Source organism: Myotis brandtii, unplaced genomic scaffold, assembly GCF_000412655.1.
Source record: "Myotis brandtii unplaced genomic scaffold, ASM41265v1 scaffold248, whole genome shotgun sequence".
Classification (NCBI taxonomy): Eukaryota; Metazoa; Chordata; class Mammalia; order Chiroptera; family Vespertilionidae; genus Myotis; species Myotis brandtii.
The window spans coordinates 1,211,277-1,225,011 of NW_005359397.1; the positions used below are offsets into that span (position 1 = coordinate 1,211,277).

At 57.5% G+C, this 13,735-nt stretch overlaps 1 protein-coding gene across 1 annotated transcript in view; it reads left to right on the forward strand.

Moving 5' to 3' along the window:
* The window catches only part of LOC102246441 (CUGBP Elav-like family member 4), a 159,209-nt gene that overhangs the window by 100,126 nt on the left and 45,348 nt on the right, over positions 1–13,735 (forward strand). Inside the window, exon 2 of the mRNA XM_014540585.1 lies at positions 92–170. Coding sequence (XP_014396071.1) covers positions 92–170 — 79 coding nt within the window. The remainder of the gene's footprint in view (positions 1–91; positions 171–13,735) is intronic.

Genomic DNA, 13,735 nt, shown 5'->3' on the forward strand with positions numbered 1-13,735 from the left:
CCCCTGCTCTAACACTGACCCCTGCTCTAGAACTGTCCCCTGCTCTAACACTGGCCCCTGCTCTAACACTGACCCCTGTGCTCTGTTACAGATGAACCGGCCGATCCAGGTGAAGCCTGCGGACAGCGAGAGCCGAGGAGGTAGTAGCTGCCTGCGCCAGCCCCCTTCACGTGAGGGCCCACTTGTCTCTGCCCCCTCGTCCCCTCCCGCCTCCCTCTCCCAACGCAGCAATGCAGCGACTCCCGCCACCTGCCCTGTCTCCCCCTCAGGCAGGGTTTTGGAGCTCTCGGGGGACAGTGAAAGGAAGAGGGGTGACTAGGGTCTGCCGAGTGGTGGGGTTCGGTCCTTTCCATGAGGGAGCAAGCAATGAGGATGTCCGGGACACTCTGCTGCTGCCTGTAGGACATGGAAAACGTGCTCCTCCCACTTTCGTGTCACCAAGGAAACCCCACTGTGATGGGACTTGACCTGTTGAAAGGATGCTGGGCCAGGATGTAGGCAATGGAGGTGGGACACGGGAGGGTTCAGGCCAGAGTGGGCACATCTGAGGAAGGCTCCCGTGAGGTGTTGGGGTGCTTCCTGTGGGGTATAGGATTGTTTCCCGTGGGGTGTTGGGGTGCTTCCTGTGGGGTATAGGACTGTTTCCCGTGGGGTGTTGGGGTGCTTCCCGTGGGGTACAGGACTGTTTCTTGTGGGGTTTTGGGGTGCTTCCTGTGGGGTATAGGATTGTCTCCCGTGGGGTGTTGGGTGCTTCCCGTGGGGTATAGGACTGTTGTGGGGTATAGGATTGTCTCCCATGGGGTGTTGGGTGCTTCCCGTGGGGTATAGGACTGTTTCCCATGGGGAGTTGGGGTGCTGAGGGCAAGATCCTGGAGCTGGATTTAGGGAGGAGGTGTCTGAAAGGGAACAGAGCAGGACACAGCCTCACATAAACCCCAGCCCCATTCTCACAGAGGAAACTGACTTCCACCTGTGAGGCCACCAGGGCACACAGGCTCAACCAGGCCAGACCCTTGGCTTCCTCTACCAAGCACCCATGCCCACACCATGCCAGGTCAGGCCCATCTGCCCCCGGCTTATCCCCATCTGGGCGTGGTCGGGCAGGTAATAAGGGATTTCTCTCTCCCTTCCCTTCCCTCCCCACCCCCAAAATTTTCTAGCACATTAAGAGCAAAAGGTAAAATGGGCAAAAGCTACTTGTAAATTCAGAGCCAAGATCCTTGTCCTGAGGGGACTCAGGGAGGCCACAAAAAGAGCGCCTCCTGCTGGCAGGGAGAGTAAGTGCCACCTGCCGCCCTCTCTGGGGATCCAGGAGCAGTGCAGGTGGAGGCAGTGGCCTGAAGGAGGGAGACACCACACCTGGAGAAGTCAGCCCAGGAGGCAGGCCCCTGAGGTGGAGCAGGGGGTGCCTGTGTGCGGAGCAGACAGCTCAAAGTCCAGCCAGTCTCTCTGGAACCGGAGCCCAGAGCGGGGCGGCAGGCACCTCTCTGCCCAGCAAGGCCGCGCCAAGCTCTAACTCAAACCTTCGCTTGCCTCCGAGGCAATAGCTCTCTGACTCCAAGTTGCTAACCTCATCTCCTTTCTCCCATATATCTCCTGCCGCTGACACTTGCCCCAAACCCGATTAATCAGCTCTTTTATTCTTCCCGCGGTGGAAGGGGGAAAGCAGCGCCAAACCCAAACATCTATCTATTAATTGCATATTCAATATTAAACAGGGAGGTGATCCTGAGTCAGCACTATCACCAAGCTAGTTTTTAAAAAACGAAAGTATATCCATTAAATACTTCTTCTGGGTGGAGGGGCCGGGGGAGAGGTGAGCATTAAAAAAAGATGAAAGGAATGGGAACAGGAGAAGGGTGGGAAGGCAGGGTGGGAGTGGGAGGAGGAATGCTATGGGCAAGGTGAAGGGAAAGGGAGCAGGAGGAGAGAGGCCTGGAAGAAAGTGGAGGAGGCCAGAGAATAGAGAGCTCATGTTGGCCTGGAGCAGGCAGGGAGGGCTTCCTGGAAGAGGAAGGAATTGGACCAAAAGGTGTAGACTTGGCAGGAGACAGTGAGCACAAGTGAAAATGGAGCCCTAAACACAAGACCAAGGGGTTGGACAGGTCTCCATCAGAAGCAGGAGCCACTGATCCTGATGGGGGGACAGGGCAGAGAAGGGGTGCCCCGGCTGTACTGTACTTGGGCAGGAAGAGAGGAGACAGCTCCTGCTACCACCACCTAGAGCCCGGGCTCCAGCTCGGCAGGGAAAGAAAACCAGAGGAGGAGCCTCCCCAGGAGCCACCAGGAGCACCCAGTTAATGTTGCAGAGCTCGAGGGAGCACGTGGTCTTTAAACTCAGATTCACACCCAAGTAGGCAAGCCAGTGTGTTAACCAGGGGAGTGAAGCAGCTGGGGACAGAGAGGGTGCAAGGTGGAGGATGGAGGGCATGCCCTGCCTGGCCTCCTCAGAGGCAAGGGCACTCCCCAGGACGTGCACTGTGGTGTCCTTTGCCTCCCGAAGGCGAACGTACCTCCCCCAAAGCTGGTTCATGGTCAGCGTCTGCACTGGGTCTCCACAGCGGCAGGGGCCCTTCCGCCTTCGGTTTCACTCTGGATGGGTGCACACGGGTGCTGTCCTGCAGGTCTGAGCCCCCATCCTCCCTGGCCAGGTTGTGGGGACTTCTTTCAGGGAATCAGACTCCATTTGGCTGAACTGGAAAAGGCTGGGACTGGGGTGTGTGCCTACCCTTCTCAAGGGTCCACAAAGGTCAGCAGCCAAGTAGAGGAAGGAAGACGTGGTAGAGGCCTGAGCAGGTATAGCAGACACCAACCTGATCTCCCCTTCCCCCACCCCCATCCAGACACATACCCTCAGACCCGTGCTATCTATCTGCCCTGACCCCTAGAAGGCGCCCTCCCCATCAGAAACCAACCCTGTCCTCTTCCCAGTAACCACCTCGCAGGGAGAAGGTTTAGCTACAGTAAGGTGGGCCTCATCTCGGCGAAGTTTGCATAAACACCTTTCACACCCTCACCCTCACCAACATGCTCACACCCACACTGCCAAAGGCAGACACCCAATCTCACACAGCTCCTGGTGAGGTGGGAATACATGTCCTCTTGGGCACACAGTGGCTGGGGGTGGGCGCAGACTGGGGCCACCAGGATTTATCTCATCACCATGAAATGACAGGGAAAAAGCAGCAAGATGGCTAGCTTAGGGGTTGGAGAAGTTAGAAACCAAGATAGCTTAGGAAGGAGTCCTGGGAAGGAGGGGATTCTGGCTTGCCAAGGGGCTGCCCACTTGGAAGGGGGCAGGTGTGGCACTGGAGTGACGCAGTCTTCCAGGTCGGCCACCACGGCCCCCACCCCTTCACAGGACCCAGAACTGAAAGCCACACAGGCACACAACACACTCCAGTCACCCGGGCTGGGACATGTGAGGCAGGAACTGGGGACCTGGGCCCTCCCCACCAGCTCTGGCTCCTCCTGTCTCCCGGCTGGACCTGGGCAGGGCCAGGACACATGGGAGGGTCCAGGCAGGTGCGACAGCCTGGGAGTCAGTCCTTTCCACGTGGGTCCCCAAGACAAGTGCGGCCCAGTCATTCAGCCCAGCAGCGTCCCTGCAGCCTTTCGCTGCTCCCCCATTCATTTAACGGCACCTCCAGGCACCTGCCCCTCACCGTGGCCGGCACTGTGTGGCTGCAGTCCCGCTGGGCTGGCTAATGAGGTTGGACACAGTGCATGGAAACGCCGCTCTGGGCCCCTCCCAAGGCCGCGTTCCCCACCATAAACTGTGGCGGATTCTGTGCTCCCGGCCCCTCCACCATCTGCAGCCCCATTGGTTCCTGCGGCTTTATAAATCCTATTAAGTTCCTCATTTCTCCTCCGAGCATTATTTTATTTTAAAACAGACACAGACAATGCACTGTCAGGGAGGCCTTTGAGGGGCTGCCGGGGGACCAGCTGATGGGCATTGCCCCTCCCGCTCCCCACCCCCCTACCCCTGGCCTGAGACCCTAGGAGCCTTGTGGCCACACTGTTGGCCTCCAGACTCTGGCTCTCTTACTTCTAGACTTTTCTAGCTTTTTAGTCCCATATTCTAGGGAGGCAATTTAGTGGGCGAGCATTTAGATGAAATGGGTGTGTAGGCTGGTCCTGCTTTATAAAAATTCAATATTCAGAAGTTTCCACTTCCCTCTCTTAAGGGGCAACAAATGCCTCATTTCACAAAAGCTTCTGGGTGAACAGGAACCCCCAGGGTCCCGCTAGGAAGCTTTAGTCCCAGGCTGGAGAGAGTGCATTACACATAAAGCTAAAGACCACGGCACATTGAAGATCAATCTGAAAGTATGCCGAGACCGTAGGAATTACGGTTTAAAAAGCAGATTCCTCTAGACGAGATGCATGCAGGGAAGAGGGTGGGGAAGGTGTGGGAAAGCCTTGAAGGACAGGTGTGAACACCCTGTGGGACCCCCGGAGGAGGTGGCCCTGGCAGGCAGGGTGTGGGTGGGCAGAGACTCAGCCCCAAAGAACAGACTCATTTGTCAGCAGCCAGTTATTCCCAGAGCAGGAGTCCAACCACCTCACACTAGTCTCTCCTCTCAGAGACCCCAGAATGAACAGAGGGTCCCATCCGGGGCTGAGAAGGGGTCCAGTGACTGAGGCCCCTAAAGAGGAAGGAGTCTGCCTCTCAGAGCGGAAAATTCCCCACCTTCACCCGCCCCCTCTGTGTCCCCACAGAAGCCCCTGGAAGCTGGGCATGGTGCACACCCCACTGTGGGCCCATGTGAATGTGTATGTTGGAGGGTACATTTCCACTTCATCTCCGATCAGACCTTACAGACCCCAACATCTTCAACTCTTACCAGACAGCAACACCCCTGTCCTCCCTCCCCACAGCTATGTCCGGGCCCAGGGCCTTGGGCAAGAGGTCTTGGCCAACCTTTGACTGGGGCACAGGTAGCTGCCCCTGTGACCAGGACACGGCCCCCCAGCAGCCTGGGAAGGCCCCGGAGCCATCCTGTCCACACACCCCAGGAGTCTACTCTCACCCAGTCCCTCCCGTCTAAAAACAATCCAGAAGGAAAGCCACTCCACAGCCTCTCAGTCTCCTTCTTCAGAGCGCAGGGACCTGCTCCTCAGCCTGTCCTTCTATATTCCCACCGGAATCTCTCAAGCTGTAGGCGGCAGCGTTTTTCCCTTGAACTGCAAGCCCCACAGCCAATGTCCTGGCAGATCTAAACGTACCGGTACTTGAATCCTATGTGTTTGGGACCGATCTTTAAGAAAAGCCATTCAGCTTGGGAAGATCCTGTCAGACACCAGGCAGCACAGCCCAGACCCTGTTGGTGTGCAGGGAGCAGGGCGGGGGGGCGGGGGGCAGCAGGGCTGAGGGTTAGACTGCCCATCACCAGGCCAAGTGCCCCCCCCCCCCCCCCCCCCCCCCCCCCCCCTGCTCTCCTTCGATGGCCAGGAAGTCCTGCCACATACCTGAGCACTGTCCCTCCTACTTTTGATTAAGCATTTCCATGGTAGATTCCTGAGAATAGATATCCTGGTGCCCGTTCCCCTGCCCTACCGGCTTTATTCTCCACAGTCCCCGTTCTTTCACACCTAAACCCAACAAGCAAAACAAAACAACAACAAACACCGTTATCTTTCCCTTCCCAAGCCCCTTTGAAAAAGAAATGTTAAAACTCCATGCAGCCCCTCTAGTTCACACAACCGAATGCAAATAGCAACGGCTCAGAGACAGGTCTTTGTGGGAAGGGAGGTGGCCAGTGGGAAGGGTCCCCAGGGAGGCTCCAGTGGGGCAGGCACATCATGAGTCCCTCATCACTCCTGCCATAGGTGCGAAATTATAATTAACTGCAAACCTGCTGAGTTTAAATGGACTTTGCATTTTCCGCTGGGGGAAGGGGTGTTGATTGATCTGCATTTTGTTTGTGAGGTTTTTTTTTAATCCATTCGGCAAGTTAAGTTGAGGCTCTCAGCTCCTTGCCAAATTCCCTCTGGCCCCGGCTAATTTAGCAAAGGATTGTTTCAGGGGAAATGGGATGTTAATCATTGCAAATGGGCTCCTGGATGATATTTGAAAGCTGCCTCCTGTGTGCCCAGGCTGAAGGAGCGGATGACAGGAATAGGAATGACGGAGAGAGGAACCATGGCCCTCTGGCCCCCACCCCATCGCCACTCCCATGGTGTCCTGTGGCAGGCACCATGTGGGCATGCAGGAAGATGGGCAAGATGAGAGAGAGCGTGTCAGAGGCGGTCCTCCTGGGCGGCAGTCCTGGGTGCTGCGGTGACTGAGAGCTGAGGAGGGCGAGGTGTCTCCAGTGCCCTCCTGGTCCCTGGCTCACCTCACTTGCAACAGCCTGATAGCAACATGGAAGCCGTGAGGTTGTGCAGGGGGAGGGGGAGGCAGGGAGAGACAGCTCAAACCAGAGAGATCAGAACAGGTAACACCTGCTTGGCCTGCAGAAGGAAGAGGATTGGAGCAAGGAAGGGCCGAGTCAAAATGGGTTTGGAGAGTCCCAAGAGGCCAGAACAGAGGGTCTGCCTTGTGGGGAGGGCAAGATATGGAAGCACTGATTTCCAAAAGGTGCTGTAAGTGGATGCATTTAGGCAAAGGGAAGCCTTCTAAGATGCTGGGGCAGGGGGTAACATGATAAGAGTGGCACTTTGGAAACAGTAGCCTAGGGACACTCAACCAGATTGGGGAGGAAGCCAGAGCAGGCCAGCAGGGATGGTGCTGAGCACTCCCGGGAGCTCTGACTACGAGCATCCTGTCTGTTCCACAGTGATGCCGTGCCACCTCCTCTTGCAAAGGGATGATGACACCCCTTTGGAGCTGCTGGAGGGGGAACAACTGTGGAACCCTCCCTGCTGCCAGCTGCCGCAGTTATTTCATTCTTAGAGTCCAGTCCATGGGGAGAGAGGAGGGGACGGGGTGGGGACCTCCGACAAGGTGTGCCCAACAGAGTGCAAATGAAAGTCGTACTGCCTATGGCCAGAGCGGCATTGAGCACGTGAATTCAGCGGGACAAGGAAGGCTTCCTGGAGGAGTTGATTATTGGAATGGCAGGGTTACCAACGGGCAGCACCTGGGTGAAGGGTCGCAGGCAAAGACATGAAAACAGAGACAAGAAAGGCAAATACGTGGCATCTGACATATTCTTTAAATAATGGAGAGGAATTGGTTCGGCTGGAGAGGGAGGTTCGCTTTCTGGAAGACTCAGATTAGGTGCCCTGTGGGTCTCATTGCTCCTCAAATTCCAGGGCATGTACGCCTCCGCACACACACTGGCTGAGTCTGGGGGCCTTGTCTATTCTCACCCTTTAGTCCAAGTTCACCAGGCCTGTCCCAGAGTCTATTTTCTCTATGGAGCTGACCCGCCTTTCTGGTCAGCCGTGCCCTGCCTGCCGTGTCCTGCCTCCTTTCCCACCCAGCCCAGCCCAGTGCCCGTAGGATCCAGGCAATGCTGCAGCTGCTGCAGCTAAACCCAACCCAGGGCTCTGAAGGGAGACAGATAAAGCCAGTAAGGCCTCAATCCCTGCCCCCAAGAATCAGACAGAGCCTCCAGTACGAGCGCCTCAGCCCTACAGCAACCCCACGAGATTGACTGAGCAGCACCCCCTTTTGATGGAGGGGGAAAGGAGAAGAGATCACACTGGGGGTAGTCAGCCTTCACACCTCAGCCTCTCCGTGCCAACCTCCGTGCCTTGCTGCCTTCTCACGGGTCTGTGCTGGATCCTAACAAGCAGAGAAAGTTCTCCCGTTATCAGCACCGCCATCAGATGCCCGAAAGACAAGGCTGGATCAGAATGGGGAGGAGGGCGGATAGGGAACTCAGGAGGGTCTGGGGTTGGACTTGCCTGGGCACAGGCTCAGTCTGCAGCAGGATGAGCCTGTCCGTGGTCCACCTGAGCGTGTAGGGTCAGCGGGGAGGAGCAGGTGGAAAACTCCACATCTGCCCAGCAGAGGAGAGCCACCTGGTGCTCAGAGCCCTGTCGGTCTGAGGCTGGCACAAAGAAAGGCTTTGCAGAGGCTGGGGGTTAGCAGCCAGCATGGGTTTTTGTTTTTTTGTTGTGGGTATTTTTAAGGGGGAGGGGGGGCACATATCAGGGACAGACCCATGATCCCAACTTCACAGACACCACACCCCAGCACTGGGTAACTAGCCCAGGTGTCAGGGGATCTTAGGCTGAGACATAAATGGCCAATTGGAAGTGGCTCAAATCTGCAGAGAGCTGCGCATGAAAGAGATTGTGTGGGGTCCCAGGAAGCCTTGCTGAGCTCTAGCCCTAGAGCAGCTGCCAGTCTGGTGGGAGACCAGGTTATGGCTGCAGTAGCACCACTGAGCAGTGGAGACGGTGAGCCCGGCTGGCAAAGGGCAGAGCCGAGCAGTCCGGGCAGACAGGGAAGGCCTGCAGAGGAGGCTCCATGTTGGCGGGGAGTCAGGCTGAGAAGCCGGGGAGACGTTGGCATAGAGCAGTGATGGCGAACCTTTTGAGCTCGGCGTGTCAGCATTTTGAAAAACCCTAACTTAACTCTGGTGCCTTGTCACATATAGAAATTTTTTGATCTTTGCAACCATAGTAAAACAAAGACTTATATTTTTGATATTTATTTTATATGTTTAAATGCCATTTAACAAAGAAAAATCAACCAAAAAAATGAGTTCACGTGTCACCTCTGACACGCGTGTCATAGGTTCGCCATCACTGGCATAGAGCCTCTCCGGGGAGGTGAGGAAACCATTGGCCCCAGGAGAGGGTTCCAAGGCATGCCCAGCCGCAGAGTCGGGGGCTTTCTGGAAGAAGATGGGGAGTCCTGGAGAGGATGGGGAGGTGGGTGTTCGATGGAGCCTGGGCCTGAGCGGGCTGGCCACCTGCAGGGAGGACTGGACAAGGTACCAGGAGACCAAGGAGAGATCTATGCACCTCCAGCTGTGAGAGAATGGGCACAGGGCCTGGGAATTAAACCAGGAGCTCAAGAACCCTTTTGTCACCATGAAATAGAAAGCCCCAAGCCATCCCTGCCCTGCCCAGCACTGCTGCTGCCTTCAAGGTCTCTCCAAGCGCACATCCACTTCCAGGCACAGCCCACCCTTGGCGGTCCTCCCGGACCCTTCCTAGCCGCCCAGCTCCACATGGTCAGAGCCCTGGGCAGGGTCCATCTGCTGGGGTGTGGTCTCCAGAGCTTCCTCATTGGTCTTCCCAGCTCAGAACCCCCTTCCTGCTCTCCGTCTGAGCCACAAAGTTAGACAGTGGGTGTTGGTTCCCCATCTCTTCATAGAGACTGTGCCCTTCTTGGGGCAGACATGTCCGGCCTCCACAGAGCCTCGCTGGCCCCAGGCCCTCCCAGTGGGAACCTCCCCTACCACCCTGGCTCTCTACCAGCCTAAACGCAGTCCCCTCTTTAGTGTCCCCTGCAACCCCTCCAAAGTCAGGCCACAGGCAGGGGGCGGAGGTGGGCAGCGGGGAGGATGCCCCTGACATTGGCATTCTCCTTGCAGTGCATCTTAATAATTTAATGGCTATTAGCAGGGCCGCAGTGGTGGGGGGAGGGGGCGCAGAGGGAAGATTTATAGAGAGAATTCACTCCAGGTTGGGGTTTTGTCTTCCTCTGTTTTCCTGGCATTTATCATGCATGTTTTAATTTGGATCGGAGAGTTGCTACCATCTGGCCATTATCGCAAAGAAATATTCATTTTCGCTGAGTGACACAGGCCCCATTCATCACGGAGCACGCTGATTGCCCGCGAGTGTGGGGCTGCGCTTTCTCCTTCAGTAGAAACGAACCTTGAGCTCAGAGCAGGTCCCATTTGCCAGGAGCCGAGGCACAGGGCAGGCGGCTGCCACTGACCTCCCAGCCAGGTGGCCAGGGAGCGCTCTCCTGCCATCACAGCCCTCCCCTACCCCTCCACTCTCCTGGGGGTGGGATATTGGTGGCCGCCAGAGTGGCCCCCAGGCTTCTGACAGCCCTCACGTCCAGGGCCGTCCCAGGCCAAGCCACAGGGATGGCACAGGTGGCCCCTCTGGTCCCTGGGCCTTCAGCATCTGATAAACGCCGCCGGATCCTGTCTTGCCAAGGGCAGCATTTGCTTAGGCAACCGTCCCCTCAGAGAATACCGCTCTAGTGGCGTCATCCCGGGTCAGGGCTGTGGGGACAGAAGGGCCTCCTCAATCTCTCATCACGTTCTGGTGGCACCATCCGGGCTGGGCCTGTGGGGAGAGATGTGTCTGCCTCCAGTTGGAACATTGCCAGAGTGTCACCTTGTATCCACCCGCAGCTCACAGCAGCTCACCGCACGGGCCACCAGGGGCCACCGGGGGCCTTTTGTGGGCAATGTGTGAGGAACCCAAGCATAAAGCCGGACACGCAGGGGGCTGTTACAGAACGGCCTTGATGGGCTGAGCTCCACTTTAAGCCTCCTCAATAAGCAGGCATTCAGATCTGCAAGACTGAGAAAAGAGGAGAAAGTCTCCTTCCACATACTTTAAATCGTGAACCAGAGCACCCAGAATTTGTGGGGCCCTCTGTGTCTGCCCCTGCTCCCCATATAGACACCAGTGGGGATTCAGACTCACAGCCTGCAGATATCAGCTGAGCAGTGCCCCCTCCCCACCCCCCAGCATCAGACACTCCCAGGAGGGGAATGGGTTAGAGCCAGAAAGGCTTCCCAAGGGAGATGTTGGCTTCGCCAAAAGGCAAAATCAGGCAGGAGGGCCTTCGCCAACAGAGGTTCCGTTTCCCCAAGAGTCCAGGGGCCAATGGACTTCCCTGGTCTCAGTCCCGGAAGCTGTGGCCAGACTCTCTAGCTCTCACCGCCACTAGGACCCAACCCAGATTTGGCCACAACCCAGGGGACTGGGCTAGAGGCACCAGAGTCCAGGGGAGGTCCGTGGGAGCTTTGTGGCCCCTTCCCATGAGAGAAGATAGCCGCAGGCATCCTCGGTGTTGACTGAGCACCCCACACCCGCATGATGCTTGGCCACAGGGGTGTCTGGCTGGGGCTGGGGCTGGGGCAATGTAGCCATTAGGAGACAGGAAAAGACCTCGAATCAAAGCACTAAGTGAACCACAACTGAAGGCCATAGGTGTAGGACAGGAAACCAACTGACCTGAAAGGCCCCCTGCCCGGGCCAGGTCCTCCCCTGGGCCACTGTATCTCTTCACCCCATTCCTGACTTAGGCATCTTTGCCGGGGTCACCAGCTGGTGGCGGTGGGTGCATCTGAGAAGGAACCCAGGCCCCTCTGATTCCCAGCACCAGGCTGTGGGTCTGGAGAAACCACGGAGGACTTTGAGTAAGAGGTGGCATTTCAACTGGTAAGACAGGAGCAGCGACATTCTAGGCGGCGGGCCCTGTCCTCACACTGGTTTTCCATCTGGCACTTGTTAAACGAAATCAGCCATCCTCCACCCGACCCCTCTGACCCCTGGGCAACCGGCAATGAAAGGCGAGGTCCCCACCTCCCTGGAATGCAAGACCGGGAAGGGCCCCACCCTGCCCGCCAGGCACGCGCAGGCCACCCCCTCCTCCTCGCTAAGTGACACCAGCAGCTCTGAAACATCTGCTCCTCCATCCCGGACCCGCAATTTGAATAAATTACCCGACGTGGCGGCAGCTTGTTATTAATGGCTAAGTTTTAGATTAGAAGATGCTTTAGTTAATAACACTGTAGCCCGGCGCTGCGCTGCTCACAGATACTTTTCTATTTCACCCCTTCCCCTCCTCCTGCCTCCCTCCATCCTATGGCTGCCTCCAGGGGTCCCGGGCTACAACCGCCCCCTCTCCAACCCCCTCACCGAGTCCCTCTGACTCCTGCTTCCCAGCGGAGACCACTTACCCCGTGCGGGTCCCATGGCTCCGCGGGACCGTGCCAGCCCCTCTAGGTGATTCACACGCGCCCTCCCCCAGGCCCTCCTTCTGCACCCCTCATCCGATCGCTGGGGCTCTGCTGGCATCCGGACCTACAGAAGCTGGCAAGCTGAACCCACCTCTTCCCAGGTGGGCTGGCAGTGCCCTCCACTTGGGAGAGGCCGATGCCCAGCTTATTTCTTTATTCGCAGCTCCTGGGTGTTCATTCTTTTGTTGATTTGCGCTCAGGCACCACACACTTCCTCCATGAAGCCCTCCCAGGTTACTTTATCGCCCTCCTCCGGCTCTTTCTACTCCTTCCTCCACTGCCCCCTGCCCTCTGCCATTTCTCCCCTCAGCCAGACCTCTCATGGCACCCCTGGGGCCTGGCCAGCCCTCTAGAACATCCCGGGTTTGATTAACAGTAGGTGCTCACACAGTGGGTGGCTTCCAACAAGCTTGTGCAAGTATGTGAGTGAGGCTTCCTGCAAAGAAGGGGTGCACTTCCTGTGAGGGAGAAAAGAGGGCGAGCCTGCCAGGGCGGGTGGGATATCACGTAGAAAACACTGAGGTGTAAATAGGTAGCCAGTGTGGTCCTGTCCTCAGTCTGCTCCCCCAAATGTAGGCCACAGTCATGGTCAAGGGCAGAGAGGCAGGCTCCTGGCAGGTTCAGCCCCAGCTCAGGAAGCGGTGGGTCCAGGCCCGGCAGGAGGGGCTGTGGGCAGGGAGCTGGCTCTCGGGGAGGGCTGCGGGCCTGCCACCAGGAGGGCCCCAGAGTGGGTGTCCGGAAGCAGAAGAAAGGGTGCGCCTGTGTGTGGGTGGGAGGGGGAGGAAGGAAGGTAGGATGTCCCAGAGGCAGGAGGCCAGACCTGCCCATCTCTGCCCCATGGGAGGGTTCTGTGAGGCCCCAGAGCCCAGGGCAGGGCTCCAGGAGCGGTCTTGAGGGCTCTCTGTGCCAGAGCTAAGTGTACTGTGGGGTGCCCTGTTCCTGGGGACCCAGGGGGGACCCTGACACTGGCTCTAACGGGAGAACGGGAGAATGTGCTGCTCTCCTTCTACTCACCCCCAGCCCCCTCCCCAGTTCTGAGGCTCCAGGAGACCGAGGCCTGCACTGCCTCCCATTTGGTCTAACATTACTGTGGGACTCTGCCTTCGCTAAGAGCCCCGCCATTATAACATAATTACTGCTGAAAATGACCTTTAAAATATATTTTAAATTCAAAATGTCTTTAAACCCTTCACTGAGCACCATTTTTCAATTTCAACGACTGTTTTCCTTTTTTGGGGGGAGCGAGGGGTGGGGAGGGAGGAAGGGCCCTCAGAATGGATTTCAAATGTTAATCTCTCCCCGTGACAAGGGGGCTGAGCTGCCCAGGTGGTGCCTTGCAGGGGACCCAGGTGGGTGGGGCAGAGGTCACCCAGGACCAGAGCAGGGTCCGCCCTTCCTCATAGCCTCCGTGTCTGGGGACCTCGGGCTCCCCACACCTGCCCAAGCCTCTGTCCCCAGCCCCAGCCTTCACTGCTCTGACCCCACGTGACCAGCAGGAGCCAGAGAAAGTGCTGTGGACACGGGCAGTTTGGGCCAGTTCCTCACAGCCTCCTCCCCCTGCTTTGCTTCCCTGGCTGCCTCCGTTGTCACACAGTGTTCAGTTTCTGGCCTTCTCAGCAGCCTCTGGGGGCCCCAAACCCTGCAGGGTGGAGCCCCACGCCCACTCTGCTCTGCCACTCCTCCACTGCAGGGCCCCTTTGCCCTGACCTGGCTGGTGTGCCTGTCCCTCAGACAGTCTGCGCCCCTGGCTGCCTCTGACCACTCGGTGACAGTGAAGGAAGGAGAATGACGAGGGAGAAGAGGCAGTTGCACCTGCCCACAGCTGCCCCCCTCCT